This window comes from Corvus brachyrhynchos, unplaced genomic scaffold (assembly GCF_000691975.1).
Source record: "Corvus brachyrhynchos isolate BGI_N302 unplaced genomic scaffold, ASM69197v1 scaffold155, whole genome shotgun sequence".
NCBI lineage: Eukaryota > Metazoa > Chordata > Aves > Passeriformes > Corvidae > Corvus > Corvus brachyrhynchos.
In genome coordinates, this window is record NW_008238434.1 from 803,225 (window position 1) to 825,342 (window position 22,118).

At 44.0% G+C, this 22,118-nt stretch overlaps 2 protein-coding genes across 6 annotated transcripts in view; one reads left to right on the plus strand and one right to left on the minus strand.

Moving 5' to 3' along the window:
- Positions 1-8,089, plus strand: part of CUNH1orf21 (chromosome unknown C1orf21 homolog) — a 70,334-nt gene extending 62,245 nt beyond the window's left edge. The window contains exon 5 of one of the 3 annotated variants that reach the window (XM_017736455.1): positions 5,759-6,088. In XM_017736455.1, coding sequence (XP_017591944.1) covers positions 5,759-5,884 — 126 coding nt within the window. In that variant the 3' untranslated portion in view covers positions 5,885-6,088. Of the gene's footprint in view, positions 1-1,033; positions 1,804-5,758 lie in introns of those variants that run through there. The other 2 variants (XM_017736457.1, XM_017736456.1) reach the window with 2 other exon arrangements.
- A 746-nt stretch (positions 8,090-8,835) lies between these two features.
- EDEM3 (ER degradation enhancing alpha-mannosidase like protein 3) overlaps positions 8,836-22,118 on the minus strand; it is a 27,687-nt gene continuing 14,404 nt past the window's right edge. Inside the window, exons 11-21 of one of the 3 annotated variants that reach the window (XM_017736459.1) lie at positions 21,468-21,551; positions 20,236-20,319; positions 19,929-20,053; positions 19,246-19,411; positions 16,869-17,023; positions 15,956-16,109; positions 15,273-15,467; positions 14,372-14,537; positions 13,798-13,983; positions 12,975-12,989; positions 8,836-12,316 (exon numbers count right to left, since the gene is read on the minus strand). In XM_017736459.1, coding sequence (XP_017591948.1) covers positions 11,907-12,316; positions 12,975-12,989; positions 13,798-13,983; positions 14,372-14,537; positions 15,273-15,467; positions 15,956-16,109; positions 16,869-17,023; positions 19,246-19,411; positions 19,929-20,053; positions 20,236-20,319; positions 21,468-21,551 — 1,740 coding nt within the window. In that variant the 3' untranslated portion in view covers positions 8,836-11,906. Of the gene's footprint in view, positions 12,317-12,941; positions 12,990-13,797; positions 13,984-14,371; positions 14,538-15,272; positions 15,468-15,955; positions 16,110-16,868; positions 17,024-19,245; positions 19,412-19,928; positions 20,054-20,235; positions 20,320-21,467; positions 21,552-22,118 lie in introns of all 3 variants that reach the window. The other 2 variants (XM_017736458.1, XM_017736460.1) reach the window with 2 other exon arrangements.

A 22,118-nucleotide genomic window follows, 5' to 3' on the forward strand; every position in this document is an offset into this window, starting at 1 on the left:
CAGGGAGTTGTAAGAGCACTGCACATTACTGGGTGTGGACTCCAGCAAAGCCAGGCTCTGCAGTCCCACCATCGGTGCTGGGATTTTCACTGCAGAGACATTTTGGAGCCTTTGTTCCTGGTGTGCAGCCCAGCTGTGTGTCCCAGATAAACTGATTGCTGTTAAGAACACCGATCTCTCCGTTTTTTTAAACTTTTGTCTTTCCTGCTCTCCTTCTCCAGGTGCTCAGGTGATACACCCAGCACACGGGAACAATGGGAAATAGTCCAGAGGTTGAGATTTTGTGTCCTGCATTTGAGGCACTTGTTTGATGCAAGATACCCTGGGTGCCTTGTACCGAACAGCTGAGCTCCAGCTGGCTTTGTGCAGGGGGACAAGGACAGTGGCTCCCAGCGGGTCCTTTCTTGCTGCTCTGCAAGAACGGGTAGGGAGGGACAGGATGTGCCTTCTCCAGACCATCCCAAGGGGAATACCCAGAGAGATGCTGCTCCACACCTGTGTTTGGGATGGGATAAAAGGTATAACATGACTGGTCTGATAAGAAACCCATGTTTTGTGAAGCTTGGGCTGAATCCCCCGTAGTACAAGCGTAATTTCAATACGAATGGTATCTTTTGCTCTGTGGTTAAACTCTTGCTGGGGTTATCAGATGAGCGGTTCTTGTTCACAGCAGCTGCCTTGTGTTGCTCATAGGATTACGTGCTTTGTTGCTTTTGCCTCAGAGATTATCCTTTCACAACAAATCTCGGGGCTGTGTCCATCAAAGTGGATCTTTACATAAAAGCAGGTTTGTAAATCAGTTTGTTGGACCTCCCCTGGAATTCAGTATATGGGGGACGTTTATGAGATTAATAGTGACAGAAAGAGAAGTGTCTTCTATCCTGGTTTCCTGCAAATTCCCTGTGTCTACGGTTCCTACCCAGCTCTGAACTTAAACCCCCCAGGTTTAGAGAACTGCTCTCAGTAAGCATTCCCTGGATTTATTCCTGTGTGCTGTCTCCATGTACCGACTGCCTGGCCTTTGTCCCTGCAGGGTCGTGACTACTGTTCAGAGGAGGAGGATGTCACATAGTGCCAGCTCTGCGCTCGCCCCAGGAGCACCTCCAGTGTAAATAGATCCAACCCAGCCTTCTGGATACAACCTTCGGGATGTCTGCTCGAGCGAACAGCACTCCATAACAGAAGACCATTTCCACATTATATGCTCCATTCAGTTACAGTGTTTCCTAATGAACACATGAGGAATATTGCTAAGAACTCCTAAGGAACTGTTTTTGTTGCTGCTAGTTAAAACTTGTTGCAACTTCTCACTTTTTTCTGTGTCCAGATACGCAGCAAATCCTTAAAAGTTAATCCAAAAGACGGTGTTGATTTTCTTGAGGCTTCTGGCCTGTTTTCTATCAGATGAGGTAGTGTTATACCAAGCTTCCATAAGTGAACATCCAAGCATCTAAGAAACACCCCTAAGCTGTGTGTCCTTCCGCGTCGGGGCCGGAGTGCTTGTTAGTGCTGGTGATTCCAAGCTTTGGAGATGGGATGTTTTTGCCATGGCAGGCCTTGTTTCTCAGCTGAGAAGAAGCTGAGAAACTATTATCCATTAAAAGTATGTTATCACTGAAATACTGGAAGTGATACAGGATCAGGAATTTGTATTTTAAGAGGAAAAAAGTTTCGTTTAACAGGTATCTTAATCAAGGACTAAGCTTGCAGTATTGGCTTTGCTGAGCACGAATGGGAGTGTGATCACAATCATTTTGAATCTCTTTTTTTCTAAGAAAATAAACATTTTACTGTTTTTATGTATTCTTGTCTTTTACCATTCCTACAACATGATGTTTTAAGAGTCTGGGGACAAGGAAGACCAAACCTCTCCTCCACCTTGATGTGTCCCGTGCATCTGATCTCTTAAAGCAGCTCTGTGCCAACTGGGGGGATCTGTTGGGTGTCCTGTAGAGTTTATTTTTCCATATTAAATGGAGAGGATATTACCTTCTCAAAAGCAGATGTAATATTTTTAACAAATGCTGTCATGAGTTAAAAAAAAAAAAAAAAGGAAAAAAATACAGCTTTTGTATTTATTATTTCAAAGAAGATTGTTACCTCTGCAGATATTTCTTCCAGCTTTGATGCCATATGAGGGCAGGGTTTGCACTGCATCCTGTGAAGAAGCTTTGTCAGTGTAGTTTGCTGTCCTTGTGTTGATTTCATTTGTGGGATGGGTGTGGACCAGACTGAGGTTGCATTAACAGCATCTCTTAGGATGTGGCTGACACTTGAGTGGGGCACTCCACGCAAATATTGGCCATTTTTCACTGGGCTTTCTGAAAGTCACATCCCGTTAAAGAATCTAAGTCCCTCAAATGACCTCTGCAAATCTGTAAGTTGCTGCTGAATTTCTTGACTAAAGAGGTTTCCCTCAATGTTCGCTCTGATTGGGCTGGACAGTCCACATCAGAAGATTTCATTCCCCATCACTGCTGTGCCATACCTGGAATATGTCCAGAAACCCCCAGCTCCCTCCTGCTGCCATCCCTGCACTGGATTTACCTTTGGCTGTTGGGCAGGGGATGAGGCAGTGGGGACAGACCTGGGAGTTGCTCATATTCCTGCAGGGTTGGGTGTGAGCCCATCCAGCAGGAGCAGCTTTCCAAGCAGCAGCTGTGAGAAATCAACTTCTTTCCTGAAGGCAGAAGCTATCTCTGGGCTCCACAGGTCCCTGGTCCCCTGGCAGCCTCAGTCTGAGCCCAGTGGTTGCTGTATCCCAGGATTCAGACAACTCCAGAGCTTCAGCAGCTTCCCCTATAAAAGCTCCATGTCAGGCTCCTTTATGGCATGTTCAGCTTTATCCTATTAATGGTCAAAAACCACCAGCCAGCTCTGATTTCCCTAAATCCTCACTCATTTGAGCAGCTGCATTGGGCAGGCAGCCCTTCTCAAGTATCCTGACCTCCCTGGAGATGAAGTTTCTCTGCCTCCCTTCCATCACATCGCCCTTCCTGGGGCTGTGGCATCTCTCAGTGCTATGGAGCCGTTGGGTTTGTGATGAATTCTTCAAGGTGATGTCTCTCTGCTCCTGGATACGATTTTTTCCATAATTTATGCCAGTTCTCAAGCAGGTAACTATGCTTGGGAGAGTCGAGAGACTGCACATTTCAATTATTTAAAATACTTTGATTAATAAAGAGTCCTGGAGCTTGATCCCGCAAACCCTTCTCTGCAAAGTGCTTTGGAAAGCTCTCACAGTAGTGCAGAAGTGCTGGGGTTGGGTCTGTTCTTCTGAAACATTTCCTTGTCCAGGTGTAAATGTGTGTAAATGTCCCCACACAAACACTGTTAGACACATCATGGTCTTTCTTTCAGCCTTCTCTTAGTTTTAATAATTCTTTTATTTCATGTTTTCCTTGCTGCTGCTGATGGCACTAGAGACCTGCGCTTCTGTGGACGTTTTGTGAGCGAGGAAAAGCAATTCCCATCTTACCTGTGGTCGTATTCCAACCAGCAGCAGGTGCTTTAGACTTCTGGATGAATTACAGCCTCCTGCTGGACCTGTAGATGGCAATATTTGTGTCAGCCTGGGTCGGCTGTTGTGCTGCTGGCTGGGAGGCACCAGGGTGTGCAGGAGGTTTGGAACCTGCTGTAGTTCTTCCACCTTTGCAAAATCCTGGGAGATTTTGTTAAAAGTCTGAACATATGTGGCAGATGAGGGCCTGTAATAATATAAGCAGATTACTCTGGCTGAAAATGCATCTCTCCTTGGAGCCTACCTCCCCATTGCTTTGCTCAGCTCAAATGCATTCAGTGGCGTGGAAAGGAGGAAGGTGGGAAGAGGAGGAAAACTGCTCCTATCTGGTAGACTGTGTTTGGCTGTAAATGGGATTTCATGGTTCCTCTCAAAAGAAGTGCCAGGGAAGTTATTTGAGGCCCAAACTTCTCTTGAGGAGGCTGATGCAGTATTTCCCAAACTCCACATCATATTCTGGGATCTTGGAGAAAATTGTGGTGAAGAGGTTTTGCAGTCAACCTTCTTCCATTGAAGTGCTTTCTCCTTTGTCCAGAGCCCTTTGAGTGGTGCTGATTTTCCTCCTCGGAGCCTGCCCCAAGCATTTGGAGGGGTACTGGGGAGCTGCTGCCCACCCCAGGCCCAGCATTGGGCCATGTTGTATCTCATGTTTAATTACTGGGAGTTCCACTTCACCTGTGCCCCCTCCCAGCCCCTTCCATCCCCCAATTAACATTAGTTTCCTCCTTTGCATTCAGTGAGAGGTTTGGTTCTTTTGAATTAGGTCTCCCTGCCAGGATCCAGCAGAGCCATCTCTGTGTCCTCCCCTGCCACAAGCCCTTTGTGGCCATGGATGGGCCACACAGCTCCAGGCTGCCTCGCTGACCTCTCCCTGCCCTTGTGCACAGCAGGAGCAGCAGTGCTTTAACAAGAGGGGAGATCTCCATCCCAGGAATGACCTCATCCCATCGTCCCTGTGTGCATTCGGGTGGGTTCTGACCTCAGCAGCTGGATGGTGCCCGGTGCTGCCATGGCTGTAGGGGAGAGATCAGCAGCATCCCAGGATTTCTTGCAGTGTTCCTCTTTGTTGCTGTAAGAACACCCAGGCTGATGACTGGCCCCAGAGCACAACAGGTATTTAAACTCTGGATGATAAGGCAGGAGCAAAGGGGTCGATGAAGCACCAGGGAGACGTGTTTGAACTCCAAAGACATCGCTGTCATCACACGAGAATCGGCCTGGAGACAAATATTCTGTTCCCAGCTATTTCGGTTTTACCAGGTCTGTAAAACAGTAATCTTCTGTCACTTCCATTTTGGAGTTGGCAATGACTCAACTCCAGATCAGCCTGGCTGACACACCAGACCTTCAGGATAGGAAGGGGTGGGTGATGTGTGTGACTGTCAAAGAGCAAATGTCATACAGGCTTTGCACAAAAAGGGTGGTTTCCAGTTCCACTGTGGTGGTGGGGCACTGCCACAGGGTGCCCAGAGAAGCTGTGGCTGCCCCTGGATCCCTGGAAGTGTCCAAGGCCAGGCTGGACAGGGCTTGGAGCAACTTGGGATAGTGGAAGGTGTCCCTGTCCAAGGCAGGAGGGGTGGAACAAGATGATTTTTAAGGTCCCTTCCCAACCAAACCATTCTGGGATTCCATGACTATAAAACCAGTGCCCTGACTCAGATCCTTTGTGGGGTGTTGGGGAATCTGAGCAACATCCCCTGTGCCAAAGAAGCTTTTACCTATCTGGGGCAGCTCCAGCCCGGGGGGAAGTAACGGCACTTGCACTCTGGAAAATCAAAAGCTTTGACCTCAGCCAAGGTCACTGTGTGGTACAGGCAATTTTTAGGGTGTTCACTGAGAAAGCACAGATTTATGGCACTTCCTGCCAATGTGGCTTCATGGAAGATGCTTTTGGGAGAGTTGAACACTGCTTTGGGTCCTGGTACTGCTGGGCAACTCTCCTTTTTCAGGCTGAAATCCCTCTCTGTTTAATTTAACTCTCTAGGTGTTTGGGGAAGAGGAGATAGGAAATGCAGGGATGGCTTTGGAGAGGCACCTTATTTGCTTTGTTGTTGCAGGGATCTGACATCCAAAACGTTGGGTAAGCCCTGAGTGAAATTCCTGTTGTTGTTACTGTGCTGTTGTGGCAAAGGGAAAGCAGCCCCAGCTAAGGGGACTGCAAGATGTGAAAGTTGGTAGAACTCAAAGATGTTCATGTCTTTGCTTTTCAAAAAAAAAAACCATATTATTTTCTTTCAGTTTAGCCGCACACATCTAGCCATGACATCCAGGGAAATGCTCACTTTGAGTCTGAAGATGGGAGAGTCACCATCATCATCCTCTTCAGGATCATCATCTTCATCATCAACACATGTGGGACTGTGAACCTCCTTCATAAAAACCAACTCAAACACCAGCCTCACAGACACCCATGGCAGCAAAAAGAGCAGCCTATGATTCTTCCCTCTTGGAATGACTCCCTTTCTTGTCCCTGCTGCTCTGCCATCCCAGATGGAGCCTGGTAGCAACCATCCTTCATCCTTGCCGAACATCCCCCCTAAAGCCTTCGAGGTGTGAGTTCAATGGAAAATTCATATATTTAATTCTTTAAATATATATATATGTATATTAAAAAAATTAAAATTTGAGACAAAAAGTTCTAAAGAAGCAGTTGCTGCGAGAAGCTAGAAAGCGTGTGGGAATGGAGCATATTCCCGGGGTTTTGGCATTCTGCTTTTGTGTCTATTAATAATCCCCTGGAGTGAGTCATATGGAGCTGCATTTATTCACTGACTCGGAGTGAGCTGCTACCCAAAATAGCAGCTCTGTAATTTTTTATGATGCTGTAATGCCAGTGCAGTGAAGATTGACATCATTTGAGGGAGATGCTCCAGCCTGGCACTCAGAGAACCCGTGTCCAGCCCCACAAGGAACGTGCAGAGCCACGTGCTCTGTTACATAAAAGCGCCGGAGAGCCAGCACGGGCGGAGATGCCTTTTCTGTCCTCACCTGTGCATCTTTTGCCTGGATTTTTCCCCCTTTAGGCCTTCTAAGCGTTCTTTGCTCATTTTCTTCAATCACAAGGAGCATTGGGCCAGAGGATGATGAGGAAATGGCTTTTTGCTGCGGAGGGGAGCCTCAAGCACACCTCAAACCATCAGCCTGCCTGCCAGGAGAAGAGGTCCATACGGAAATCCTGAAATGCATCAAATTCAGCTCATCCTTTTTCTCACCCACGTTGCTGCTCCGTGTCCCTTCCTGAACCCCTGAGCATCCCCTGGGCCAAGGCCTGTGCCCAAAATCTGCGGGCTCCTTCCCAGCCCAGTGTTCCCGACCGGTGGCAGCCCCGGGTGAAGGGCAGAGAAACGCTGGGGTACGGTTTGGGTTGGGTTTTTTAAGGATGAATCTGGTTTTCTGGATTGCTTCTCATTCTCTGCCCTGCACTGCTGCCTTCAGGTCTGTCTTGGAGTGGCAGCCAGTGGGGCATCTGAGACATCCCAGGGTGGCCCCACTGCTCCCCAAAAACTGGTACCTCTGGGTACCAGTGAGTACCACACAGGCTTTGTGGAACAATTTTGGCTAAAATGCCTCTGCAGGGGTCCCAGCCCTGGTGCCCTGGCATCACACTGCACTCTCTACCAAAGGATTAGGAAAGATGAATTTGCCCGTGCTGGGGATTAACAGCCTGGGTGAACTTCCCCAGGTAAACAGTGTTTTATAGGCTCCATTCCAGCTGGAAACGTTTATTAACGTCATCTATTCATGGAGTGCTTTGGGAGAAAATGGAACTCCTGCCACAGCAGCTTTGGGCCGATGTGACTGATGGCATGAGCAGCAGCTGAGGCTGAATTTTGGTCAGAGCAGCTCAAGTCCTTCGGGTGACCTGCATGGAAAATGGAAATGTGACAAATGAGTAACAGGCCCTCAATACAACCACTGGCGTAAGTTAATAAATGGTTTTAATAGGAGGGGTGAGGACCTGGTGCCACCATGCCTCCCTTGTCCTTCAGGCATCCATCCATGCAAGGAGCATCCCAGGGGAGTGGGAGTGTCAGGAACCTGTTCAGACCCAGAAATAAACACCTCAATTGTCCTGATTTCTTGTTATAAAAGAAATACATGGAGGGGCAGGGCCCACCCTGGCTGTCAATTCTGTTTTGTCTTTGCCTTTGAAGCAATCACATCCCTCTGCCCGTACAGGCAGCACCTCTGATGACCCCTGAACTAGGTGCAGGACACTTGCAGAGTGTTCTGCCTCGAAGGAGGCAGAAAGGGCCTTTGCTCCAAAATACTCCAGTCCCTAAGTCCTGATGTTCCCAGAACATAAGGAAGAGTAGGCTGAAGAAATTTAGCACTTCCTTAGCAAGGCTGACAAGGGTTTCTACTTCATAAACACTGCTCCGCACTTGAACAAGGACTTGAATTTAGGGCTCCTGCATCTTAATTTTCCTAATCCTAACTTCCATAGAGGAAAAACTGATAGGAATAGAGGTGGTGGAGGAGAGCTCGTAACAGAGGAAGGATAAGGGATATGCCCCTCCAAGACTCACCTCATCAGGCCCAAGTGAGACCTGGCTTTTTCATTCTAAATTAAACGCTTGGTTTCCTGCGTTGGTTCAGCAAGCTGCAAGCTTCCCAGAGCGCGCAGCGGGGCTGCTTGGGGAGAGCAGCTGTCCCACTTCCCGTAGCCCTTTGGGGCGGCCCCGCGCTCCTGCTCCGGCCAGCTGGGCTCCGCAACACGGTGATGGTAAAGGAGGCAGAAGGGTCCCTGCATGGCGACCACAGAGGAACTTTTATTCACATGATGACCAGCCGGTCCCCAGAGAGACCACGTGGGCAGGGAGCCAGGGGTTTTCTCAGATTGCAGGGACGGTACATGGGCAGAGTTGGGGTACTGGAACCAATAGGGAGAACCAGAGGGAGCAGCCAGGACTAGGGGCAGGGAAGGGGGAACAATGTGGAAAAGGCAGACAATTTAGTAAGAAAAGGAGTGGGGAAATACAGCACCACAGGTCTGGATTCTGGATTTTAAAAATAAATGTTAATAATAAAATAGTAACGTCTGAGTCATAGAGAAGAGAGGTTGAAATAGTCCAATGAGATCTGGTTGCTGAGAGCCTGTCCAGTTTCAATTCTAGACTGAAAAGGTGGTGTTTTGGTTATTACAATACCTCTGGGTTCAGCCAATCTCCCGGTAAAAATTCCAGGCTTTTCCAGGGTGGCAGCTGTGAATCTGCTCCATCCCCTCACCAAAGCTGCCAGTGAAGGATTGGTGACTGCCTTGCTGAAAATGACAGCCAAGAGCAATGCAGAAATGAGCATCAGTTCAGCACAGCTTGACCAGAATATTTACATTTTATTAAATCTTTACAATCAGCAGTTATAATCAAGTACACAATTCTGTACACGGATTATGTACATTTTAGCCCAGACTTTTACATCACAGTACATAGTTGCCCCTAGAAATATTGTGTACACTTATCACCAGCGAGTAAAACCCAACAACAGTGTTACAGCACCTGGTATTTGACATCTTCCATAAGAAAATATACGGCTTTAAAATGGTCTGGCTTAAAAAAAAAAAAAAAAAGCAACAAACCAAAAATCTTATAAAATCTGAACATACAATTTTCATTCACAGAATGGTTTGTTTTCTATGTTCTGACTGATGCCTGTTGCATAAGATGTCCTGTTTTTCACCTCTCAACACACACTCATTGGTGCCTACTCAGGGACACTGGCAGGAGGAGGAGAACCAGAGCTGGGCTCATTCTCAAACTTCATTAAGAAACAATAAATGTAAACAATTAAGAAGATTCCTCTAAGATCAAATGAGAAATTAATTGGCTGAATTATATGGCATGGAATAAGTGCTAGTTGCAGCTGTGATTCCTGAATTCTTCAGTGTTCAATACCATACAAGGAAATGTACAATGCTATACACAAAGGGTGATTCCTGATTAATGATCTACAAGCAATATTCCATATGCAGGGAGCAGACTTAGAAACATTTGGGAAGAAAAACCTTTCCAAAAGGGTTTTTCTTTTCGATGAATACATTCTTTCTGCTTTTTAAGATGACAGTAACAGAAAACTGAATTCTTTCCAGAATGATATGAACAGGTTAAACTAAAGCCTATGTCCTCATAAGGAAATAGAGTGAAAATAACCTGAATAAAACTGTCCCCCCAATTTAATCCTCTTTCCCAAAAGGTCAGCCTTGCCTGATTCAGTTCTGTAAACAAAGCTATGGCTCTTGTGATGGTTTCAAAGGTGAAGGAGAACTAAATGAAACAAAAACCACCCCAGAAGGAAGGAGGCAACAATTATCTGAGGTAGGCCACCACCAAAATGCTGCCCTAAATCCATATGGAGTTCTGGGATCCCTGGAAATCCCTGAAAAGGTAATGCCTGCTCCTCTACTAACAGGTGTAGAGAAAGCAGTTACTAAAAATGAGCTGGTGATGGCAGAGAAAGTTAACCTTTTAATAAAATTTGATGTCTACACCTAAATCTGCAAGTAAAAAAAAGAAAACCCTTAGCTGCTATATTGAGAGAGTAATGACCAGAAGCCTCTAGGATATAAAAATAACTCTATTTCCACCAAAAGAGCTACCAAGAAGGAAGATGATGTCCATGTCAAAGAGCATGGGAACAAAGGTACTCCTTTTGTGGCACTGAGCACTGACAGATCAACGGAATTCTCTGAGTGAAAATGTTTGATCTGTACCTGATGGTTTGATCCTGCACTTGGCCATGTCCTGGTGCTCCCAGGGCTCCAGGGACACTTACAAGGCTCCCACGGTCAAATGCTTTCTATGAAGAAACTCATGTAACAAAACCCATAAATAAAAACATTCCCAAATGAAACCCCCCAGCTGCTTCAAGTCCAAACCTCCAGACAGTTATTTGTGCAAAGGAATGACAACTCCATTTAAAAGCTAATTTCTTTCAAAGGACACTTATTCACTATTCCTCCTCAAACTCCTTCCTACCCTGGTGACTTAAAGTTCTGGATGGTGTTTGGATGGACTGCCATGGTCTCAAAAGGTGCCTGTGCATTCTGAGACTTTTGAAAGCAAGTGTGGCCGAGTACATGGATCCAACATTGCCTGGGATTGCTCTGCTCACTGTACAGAGTATAAATACAGAGTATGGCTGTACTACTTAAGAGTTGCATATTCAGCACATGTAATTTCACCAGCTAAATCAAAGGTGCAGTCCAGAGTGGGGCTTCCTGTTTATTTACTCCATTGCAATGATGAATATAAACCTTCATTTTTAGCCTGGTGCAGCATATAGGCAGTGTTCAATTAGTCTTTAATATAAAACAATTTTTTGAACCACAATTCACTAAAAGCAGTTTATATAAACCAAGTTAATTAGTTTTTGGCAGTTTCTCTGGACACAGTCAAAATGCCTCTGTTGTTTAAACTTCCCCATTTTTACTTGAATGTAATGGGGATAAAAAATTAGGACTCACCTGTAACAAACTCCAGAGCCTGGAATAACACCCCTGGACTCTGAACATTCAATCGACCCAACAGGCACTGCCCTCCCTGCCTGAAACACCACATACACAAGTTGCATATAAAAAGAACAATGGAGTCAAGCTGTTGGAAGTCAAACTTGCAGAAAAAGAAGGTTTTGTTACAGCTGATGGATCCGTGTCCTTTCAGAGACTTTCATATCTTGGGGCAGATTGGAGTTTTTCCACCTGAGAGGCCGAGGGAAACACCTGGGACTCAACACCTGCCTTGTCGGCTTCCCCTCAGCCTCCAGCAGGACATTCCCACACCTTTTCCTGGTGGCCCCACGGCTGGCCCAGCCTTCCTGACAGGACCTGTCACAGCTTGCCTTTGGTTTGTACAATTCCTCCAGCTGGAAGCGGAGCAGGAGGGTAACTCCCAGGTCCCCATGTGGTTCCTCGTGGTAAGGGGTGCCAGGAGTGATGAGCTGCACTGTGATATGTCAGACAAAACCAGACTGCTTCCAGTTGTGCAAGCACCTGGAAACAATTCCCCTGCTGCTGTAAGGAAGGCTTTCAGCTGGGGAGGGGTGGGTGCCCCACCAAGAACCATTCCGTGGTCTGTCACCCCACCCTGCTCAACTGCTTCCCAGAGCCCCAGGAGTCCCCCTGGAGCCTGGAAGGCACGATTCAGGCTCGTCCCTACCTGGGGGCACAGCACCAGCCACAGGGCCACACAAATGCTTTGATTGCACGTTCCCATTTTTAAACAAGAAAAATTAAAACATACAAAGAGCATGTGCTGGAATTCTAAGGTGTTTTCCAGGTGACACCTGGTTGCTCATCCCAATACTGAATATGTTTTCTCGGATATCAGGGCCTCACTTCTACCCAAAGAGGTCTCCATTTGTTTATTATCAAATAAGTTATTATTACAAGTCATAGCTCATCCTTTTCCATCATTTCAAATGCTTCTATATCTTCATTCCAGTCTGCTAATATGGATTCCATAGGCTGGACTTTACTATCCCAGTGAGCTTTGGAATTGGACTCTGTCTGGGTGTTTTGTTCCTGAGGCTGGCTGTCCTCTGGTGTACATGCTGGCTCCGGAGCACTGGCCTCTGCAGGTCCAGGGCTGTGGGGATCCTCATCAGCCCTGGAAACACTGGCACTGTCAGCGCTGGCAGGAGACAAAGGATCAGGGTCACCAACAGCAGAGCTCTCTCCTCCTCCATCAGGCTCCTCACTGACTGCTCCAGCATCCTGAGATTCTGAAGGAGCTTCCTTGGAATTTGGTTTGTGTGAATCATTTTCAGATGATTTCTGGTCCATATTCTCCATTTCCAAGTCTTTGAGAGGGAAGGAAAAAAGAAAATAAAAACTAAAACAACCACAGGAATGCAGCATTTTATTATGTATTCCAAAATCAAGGTCACTTCCCTTGGCCTTATTTCTTCAAGGAAGTGCAGACTTACCAGTGATATGAAAATTTAATGGTACTAAGGAATATATTTTACAGAGGGATAGGAGGGAAGACTTTTAAACACATTTTAAATGAGGGCAAACAATGAAGTGGGGCCCGTTTTGGTTCCTCAAACTTCAGGAGTGACTTGTGGGTCAGTGCCAGTTACCCTTCTTCAGCCTTAAGCAAATAGCCACTGCGTGCACTGAACTTTAATGCTGGATTTTAAAGCACTCCCAGATCCACCAGGATCCCACATCAGAGCAAGTCAAAATTGGACAGAGTTTCCTAAGTTTACTGAACTGTGCATTTGAGAGAGCCAAAGCCAGAGCCTCCCCATTCAAAGCAAGTAACACATGTCTCCCACGTCCCAGCTTAGCTCCCAACAGCTGCCCAATTTAGTCATGCAGATTTCTCTGGGTTTGATATTTATGGCTATAAGCAGGACACTGATATTTCAGAATTTCTAGGGAATTTAACTGCACATGCCACTGTTGACATGGGATACTTACTGCTATCAATAATGTAGTTTGGAATCATTTTACCTTTAAAGATTGTTGCTGGGATTCCAAATGGAAGCACGAGGAGGGGGAAGAAGCAGATATGGATTACAAACTCTCAAAGGCAGAGCTATCTTGTATTTAGCATTTTGTCAGAGCACTTAAGCACAGTTATAAACAGGAGGGATTTGTAAGTAGGAAGAAACAAGATGAGATTTTGGCATATCCCCTTTGCAAATAGGCTGATTTTCTAGAGATACTTGTTCTTACCTATTCTGCTTGGACACAGCAGTGCTACAGGGGAAGCTTACAAGAGGAAAATCTGGAATTTTCTGCCACATTCAGCATTTCAACTGGGAATGTATTAGCTTGCAATTTTCTTGCATTATACAAGAACACCCACAAAACATCTGAGGTCGGCAGCCTTATTTCTCATGATAACCACTTCTCCTTAGATAGACAAAATAGTTCTAGCACTTGTCTGTCTCCTTGTGTGTCCCAGGAATGTCACTGGGGAGCTTGGTGAGGGAGAGGCGTTCACAATGTAGGGCACTGGAAACACACTGTTCCTTACGCTACTCCAAAGCAGCTGATAACAAAAAGGATTCAAAAGGAATCCTAAAGGCTGGATTTTCTCATTAGCCAAAGTGACATTTAACTTAGGAACAGCATTTCTGGATGTCACCTTGTGGGGGGAGTAGATAATGGTATCTCTTAGATAATGGCTTTCTTAATAAAAAACTAACTCCAGTGTGAAACAGAAAACCATGGCACCTCTGGGCAGCAGTGCAAATCATTCCTGACCATTTTCCATTGTGCCACAGCACAGACGAGAGCTGGATTTTTAATAAATCACGTCTAACCTTACCTCTGTCTTTTGCTTTATCAGAAAGAAGCACCTCCACAGCCTCATACTCCCGGATGGCATCCAGGATGATGTTCCCTTCCTTGTTGAAGAGGAAGAGCATGGGAATGGTGATGTCATCTGTGTTCTTGCCATCCCCGGCCATTTGGAAGAGAGGGGCTGTGTCACTGCTGCTGCCCTCATTGTCATCTAGGCAGAGCACACCAGAGGAAGGGCAAACTTCCCGTTAGATCGCCTGCATTTAGAGTGGCCTCCCCTGCCCAGTCACTTCAGAGCAAACCCCAACTTGGTGTGTTTTCCTCAACACTTTTCATTTGTATCCCCATTCTTCCTCAGCAGTTAGTACTGACAGCACCCCGCGATCCTTAAAGTAGCAACTTTTAATTTGCAAAAACACTGACAATCGCCCATCCCAATCTGTGTCTGCACAGAACCAGACAAACCCCAAACATCTCTTCAGCTTCTGAAAGCACAACTGCTGTGCTTCTCAGCTTAGAGCTTGTCAGCTTTCCTGTATCTTCAAATCTGTAAAATCAGGTTACATTTACACAAATTAAGAACTTGGAATTGTATTTACCAATGACGATGCCTCCTATTGCTCCAGCTTTCTGAATGTTTCGTGCCTTTTCAGCAAACATGCACTGGCCTCTTTGCATCAAAGCAATTTTCTCTTTCACTGCCTCAGGATTAGTGATCTCTGAGCATCCATTATATGGCTTAATGGTTGCAACGAATCCTCTTGTCTGTTTGGAAAAAACAAAACTAAAGATAATTAGAGCACTACAGTCATGCTTGTGAAAGATTCCCAAGTATTTTTGTTCCTTCAGTCACTCGAACGCATTTAGTGTTGTCTTGTGTCAGTGCAGACAATCTGTGGCCTGAAACTGAAGCTCTAGAAGCAAAGAGTGACTGAGTGAAAACCTAATTCTCATAATCGGTGTGGTTTGTCTACACCTGGGAAGCGTTGTCTCTGGAAATTTTTCTCCTGTGAACTGCTAGTCTGGAACTCCTCTTTGGGGTTGCAACTTGGATTTTCCTCCTGCTTCCCATAGGGACCACTGCCTCTGTGGTACTGCCCTCTTCCATCTACACAGAGCCTTCTAGAAAAGCTTTCATAAGAACAACTTACTCTTAACTCTAAAAAGGCTTCTCTGGTAGCTCCTGGCTGACATGGAAGGAAAACTTCCCTAAATCACTGTCTCCTTAGCTGTGCACTGCAGACTGGATATCCTTGCTTCCCAACTCATGCTGTGCATGTGTGTTAAATCCTAAACCATGGCTGATGGCTCAGGAGCAGGGCACAGACAGATAAGCCACTCATCCCCACAACTGTCACTGCTGTCATTGTCGCCACTGGGGCCTGTCAATTTAAGCACTGTAATTAATCGATCACCTGGATGCCCTCAAACAGCAGCAATACTGTAAAGCTGAGGCTTGTGCAACAGGGAAAGGAATGGATTGCACCACATCTCACATACCCCTGCTTTGTGTTTGGATAAGTCCATCCCAAACTGTGCTGGCCCAGCAGTCAAGACCACCCTGCCAAAGAAGGGATGGGAAACAATCTGGACAGCACGAGGAGGGAGCTGCTGCTCTTTCTGCTGCTGGCTGGAGAGTTCAATCATTTCCTGCATGAACCGTAAGCCATCCTCAGCATCCAGGGAACTTGCTGCCTGCAGAGAAAAGAATCAACAATTTTATCTTAAATGTTTGAGGAACTTGGGGGAAAAGAAGTTGTGTTTGCTTGGACCATTGCTACAAAGCCTTTAACACACAGGATGGATGCTCACTTCCACTCATTCATCATTTCACAAAGGTTTAGCACCTGCATGCACCACCGAGGAGACTGAAAATATGCAAATATATAGACCTCATAAAGAAATGAAAGTATCTCATGCTGAAAGCAGTGTTTTCAGCCAAGATGCTGCTGGCTACATCACTTCAACATGAGCAGCCTCTACCTAAATTAGTGGAAGATTAGTTAAAAGTGTTGCTGATGCAAAATATTAAAAAGCATCAGCCTGCTAAATATAGCTACATATCCAGCTCATGTGCCTTCTTCCACAGGGTGGCTGTCCCTCCTGAAGCTCCAGGTGTCAAATATCATTGCTAGGATGACTTTGCTGAGAGCTCTAAAAACTAAAATCCTGCCAGGTCTTACTTGCACTGCGTGCTGTACTAATTGTACTCGTCCATCTTTCAGATGGATCAAACTGACTCCCATCTTCTTCAGGATCTCCAAGTGCTCAGGATTACTGGCCATGAAATCTCTGGCTCTCAACGGTGGTTTTGGTCCACTTCCCAAACTCTCTTCTCTGCCAAAAGATATCAGAGATCAAAGCTTTAAAAACCAGACTGTCCTTGAAACAGAGCTCTAGTGTTATCCCTGCCATCACAAGACTGGAATTCTTGGCACACTGAGTGCATGCTTCAGTGGAATGCAACTTCTCAATCAAGTTACCTTTTTTTAAAGTTGTCTCTATTATCAATAATTTTACAGTGCAAAACCTCCCCCCAGTATCGATAACAAAACTGCCATGTTCTCTCTCATTTGTAAATAGTCTGCATTATTGCAAGACTGACCAAACCCAGTCTTCCCCATACAGCTGCAATTCAGTTTTATTCATGAAATACAAGTATAGAAGAGGCGATCAGGAGGACAAACTTCCTCAGCCTTAACACTGCCCCAAATTCCTCAAAACACGTGCAGTTATGTGTGGCAGCGTAATTTCCTTACTACAAAGAAGACTTTCAGAATTGTTCAGGAGACTGCAGAAATTAATTTTACAAATCAGAGAGACACACTTCCTGTGATATTCCAAGTGAGAGCTGCCGCCGAGGCATGTGGCACATTCAGCTCCTTCTGCTTTGAAAGACCTGCTAATTCCAGCTGGAAACAAACTAAGTCTTGCTGAGGATGCCAGAGAAAACCGAAGTGATTTCTCCTGTGACCAGGAATCATCCCTTTGGCTATCCATCCCAAAAGGACTGGCAGCTCCAGCACAGCTCACACAGAGCAGACCCTGTTCCACTCAGTCCTGCGCTAACAAAAAGAGAGGAAGTATCCATCTTACGCTCTGGAAATGCCCCGGGGACAGCTCTTATCCACCACGTTCTTCAGAGGCTCACGAATGCTTTGGGCAAACATGGGGTCATTTGGGAAGAGGATCTGGGTGTTTGGACAGGTCCAGTCAAAGTTGCTGTCGTCCAGCTCTGTGTACTCTGTGCTCTAAAATGACAGATACAGAGTAAAAAAATGCAGGTTTTATTTTTACATAGAGAACATCAACAGATAAGCCTACCTTGATTAATCTGTGTACTGGGGACATGCAGCAGCCAAGTGCAATAGGGTGCAAGCAAGTGCACTTCAAGCCCTTGGACAGACAAATACAACACACATTCTAATTTGTAATTTACTAAATTTATATACCGTTTCTAGATTCTTTTTTTTGCAGAAACAGCTAATCCTCTGCTGGCAGACTACTTCTCAAGCCTGCTCACAACAAAGCCTGTGCCCTGTATTTTATGTGCTGGACAAGTAAAGGGAGTAGTTCTGGTTTCACCTGATACTGGCTTTACAGCAAGCGACCAGCTGAAGGCTTTAGGTCATTCTTACTGAAAATGTCACATTTTTTCAAGTGAACAGAAGATTTTCCTCCTCAGGAGCCAAACAGACTTGCAAGTCTGGACAAGCAAGGATGAATCTCTATGTAATTCAAACAATTTCTATTTTTAGGAAAGATGGCAGAGTGAACATCTGCACAAATTGCTGGTTTGTAACATGTGAAACCATGTGGAACATGTCTGGTGGTTTGGAGCCACATTTAGCCTGTCCTCAGCTTAACAAATAACTGGTTATAGCTAACCAGCAAGCTCATTTTATAACTCATAAAAATTAATGTAGTACTTATCTACCTGAAAAGACTCACCCCTCCTGTTTGCAATATTGGCTAATGAAAAGTCAAGTATTTAAAGGCTCCCTAAAACCCAAGACCTAAAGGGCTGCTACTAAGACATGACCTTTCCTGTTTATGAGAGCAAATACAAACAGGATGTTGGGTTGATAGTACCAAGCATCTCTCTCACAGTTTGTTTTAATAGCACCGTATTTATGTTAAAAATCATTTACACATTCCATTCATTCAGATAAAATTCCATAACAGAGGAACACCCAACGTCACAGCCCTTCAGCCACCTGACACCATCTTCAATACTTGGATTATGCCCATTTGCAGCTTCGACTCGAAGAGCTTAAAAAAACTGCATTTGAGCAATTTATTCCATCCTCCCTACTGGCCTTTCATTAACATTTGCAGTTCTCAAGAGAACAACCCAAGTTAGGCCAGCACTTAACACAGTACCAGCTGTGGGAACCCTGCCCATCAAATTCTTATATTGGGAACAAAAATTACATAAAATGCTCCTTCAGACCCTTCAAAAATCTTCTTACTTAGTTCAAAAACCAGCTTCTGTTTCCAAAACTCAAAGAAAAAAGATAAAATCTCAGGGACAGAACATTTCAGAGAGTGTGTGGGATCTCCACCATGAAGGAACATTTAACACCTAACCCACGACTCATTAAAACATAACCAGTGTTTGACATTAACATCAAATAACTAAAAATTTGTCACTGCTTAATGCTAAAGTCCATCAAACAGGGTGATTTTTCCAGGATACATGGCTTGACACACAATACAAACCTTTTCCTCTGATGCAGGCATTATTGTAAAACTCTTAGAAAATGTTAGAAATATAGGCACAAATAAGGGAATTTGTGTCCTTGAAGTCTCAGACACAATTTTCTCTTTCTCTTCTTCCTTTTTCTTATTGCCTTACAGACAAATTATGTCACCTTACTGACCACAAAATCAAAAAATCTGAGGATTTATGATGTTTCATGGCACAGCTGTACTACTCCAGGTTATTTTGGAAGGTTAAGTAATTTATAAACCCCTAAGTGTTCTCACATTTACACAGTAGGTGCCTACTGCATGGGCTAAAGTGATTAAACATCCCAAATCTGTCTGCAGCTGTATCTTGTCAAATTAACACCACAGCTGTCTCAAAAAACCTCTCAAAATTTGTTCATGTGCTAAAACTAACAAGAAAAACATAGGTTTTAGAAAAAATAATAAAAAAATAAAGATGGGGACAGAAATATCCTACTGTGTTATCTTCCAATTTATACAGAAGTGGGGAATGATTTTCTTTTTTAAATCTTGCTATTAATTCGTATCTTTTTTCTCAAGGTAAAAACAGCAGTGCAGAATCCAGTCATTACTCCTACTCTTGTGACTGGCACTGCAAATATGATGAAACAGTGCCTATTAGACAACATGTTCAAACTGGTGTGCTTCCTCAAACTATTATCTTTCCTGATTTTATTTCCATTTCCCCTCAAAAAAAGGAAGTGTACCACAGAAACTGATTTAGACTGGAGCTGTTACATACTATATTTTTTTTAGAGATGGTTTGATTTGTAGTGGAGAGCCAGAGTGGCAATAGATGAGCTTCTGTAGTGAAGATATAATCTTCGATGTCGAAAATCATGTCCTCCTTATCAGCAAACAGCAGGTACAGATATTTAAACATCTCGGCCAGGAAGAATGAGTCCATCCTGTGGAGAAAAAGGGGATGTGCTTTATGGAGATCTCCTCATTTCTAGAATATCAGTAAAATAAATATTCCTATGGCTCCATCTCTGAAGACTTCATGACTATTACTGCTGGACATAATTCCATTAGCACTCCTTCCACCTGGAAGAAGCTGTGTTTGGAGGGAAATGATTCAGCACATTCAGTACAAAACAGCATTACAGAAAAAACAAATAAACCTCCTGACAAACTTACAGATTTGAAGTATATTTTGTTTGAAAGTAATTAATCTATTGCTCTGAGACAAATGAACAGTTATTTAACTAAAAATATTCTTATGGAGCACACTGTAACACTACTGAAACAGTTTATAGACTGTTTCAATGCATTTACAGTTCAATACAAACAGGTAATTTAAGATTTGGTTATCAGACTGAAGACAGACAGCTCCTCAAATATCAATTAATTCAATTACATAAACAAGGCAATTTGATTTTTTCTGTATTTTTATATTTAAAAAAAACTTTTTGCAAACTTTACCTGTCTTCATGACTTCCTGTACGAACATCCTTCATTGCAGCAAACCCACAGGGAACTCTGGCATACTTGTTCAAGTTTTCAATGAGGGTTTTTCCTACTTCTAGGTAGTAAGGGTCTCCTGTAGCCTATGAAAGAAAACCAAACCATTTTTGATAACCATTACATCTTGTTTATATCCTAAACTAGGCTCCACTGGATAAGTTAAGCTGGAGATATGCTACTCAATTCTATATTGAAATAAAACAGCAACAAAATTCTAGGTGCTAGAAAAAGTGCTCAAAGGTCAGAGGAATGAATGTGACTGTACCTTATACAAGAAGTAGGTGCTTTCAGCAAATTCAGGCCTCAGAGGATGCTGAGCCCAGTGAACTCTGAAGTCTGTTGTGAATGCCTGAGGATGAAAGAGAACAGACAAAAATAAATGCAGGAATACAACCCAAACACAGGTTTATTTGAATTCTATGTTAACTATATAACCAGCCTAGCATTGATAAATACCATTTTTGCAAACATACCTACCACCTGACACCTCCAGTGCAGTCAAGTGTCACTGCACACTGACAGATGGTTAAGCAGCTGTTTCTAAATTAATACCACAGGCTACAAGTCAGATATCTAAAAATTTCCTAGTCTATCTATTCACTGTTACCGTGCACCGGGAAAAGCCACTTCTGTCATATATTCACTGGTATTTCATACTAAGATTTAAGTCTTTGCTTAAGGGATGGTCTGTTGGCTTAAATACAACTACCTAACCTTTTAAAGTTTCCTTCATAAATACAAAACACAAAAAAAACCAACCAAAAAAACCCATAAAGAGCCAAATCACACCATTTTAAAAGGACTCAAAAAAAAAAAAATCATTCCAGTGCTTAGCATTCTTTGCTCTCAGTAACCACAACAGGTGAATGTGATGTTAATTAAAATGTTCTCTAACAGAAATAAGCTTACACCAGAGAAAAGTCAAAATTAAACCTGGAGTCAGAAGCTTTCAAATATAATCTGGGTCATCACAGATCAAAGACACACACTTCAGCAGATAAACAAGCTTTTCTGTGCACAATGGACTTGCTCAAAGACTTGCAGCATCTGTAGTAAGTTTGTGTGCTGACTTTCGAGGACATTATACAAAATCTCAGAACATTCTCTCAGTCAATTCAGCCTTTAGGTTCCTTCCCCAGGTTTATAAGGATGACTGTGATCTTTAGCATTAACACTATTGTGTTTACCAAGCAGCTACTATTACTATTGCACACTGAAATGAGTTGAGGTCAGTTCTGAAAGACTGAAATATGAAGTCTAAGCAATTGTTAATAGCAGCAGCTTCCCGCTGTTAATAACAGCATAACTGAAGGAAAAATATTTCATATCCCAAACACAGCTGTCAGACATGCAGAACTACAAATCATGTAAGAATGCTGTGGAAATGAGCCTTTGATTTTAATAACACATATACCTACTGGTTTTTCAAATGGGCATCTGAGACTGCTCAAATTGAGGTAAGAATCAGTTTACACAATCAAAAATGTACTACCTTACCTCTGGAAGAAAGTTATGCTTTTTTATAACCTGATACAGCATCTCATGTGTTTCAATAGCAGGTCTAATATCACCCTTCAACACCTAAAATTAAAAAATAAAATTAACACTAATTCACCAAGCATAGGAATAATACTCAAAGTTAAAATCACTCACAGTGTGTTCATGTAAAGCTACAGAGCAGTCACTACATACTGTAATTATTACTCCCTATCAGTGTAAGTCACAGATACTCCTTAAGATATTTTTAAGCAAAAACAGTGAACTCATTAAAATTATTGCCTGTGTAGAACAAGGACCTCTGACATTTAAGAGAACTGGGGTGAAAACGTGATTTAGTTTGTCTTAAAGATGTCAACAGCATACAAACTAGGTGTCATAGGTTAGCAACCATAGTCCCAGAAGGGACGTCCTTGCTAAGGGGTGCTTACAGTTTCCTCTGGGAACTGATAGAACCTATCAGCTGGCCAGTTTGAATATGGACAATTCTCTAAGCCACTTAAAGTTGTGACCACCTCTGTGATCCACATTTAAGAATAGGCAAACTCCCCCTCCAAGCTCTCTCTCGTTTCCGGCGCTGGCACAGGTGGCTGCAGGGCCCGTGTGGGGGCCAGTGGGCCCGGCCAGGCCCTGCTTGGGCCAGGCCGGGCC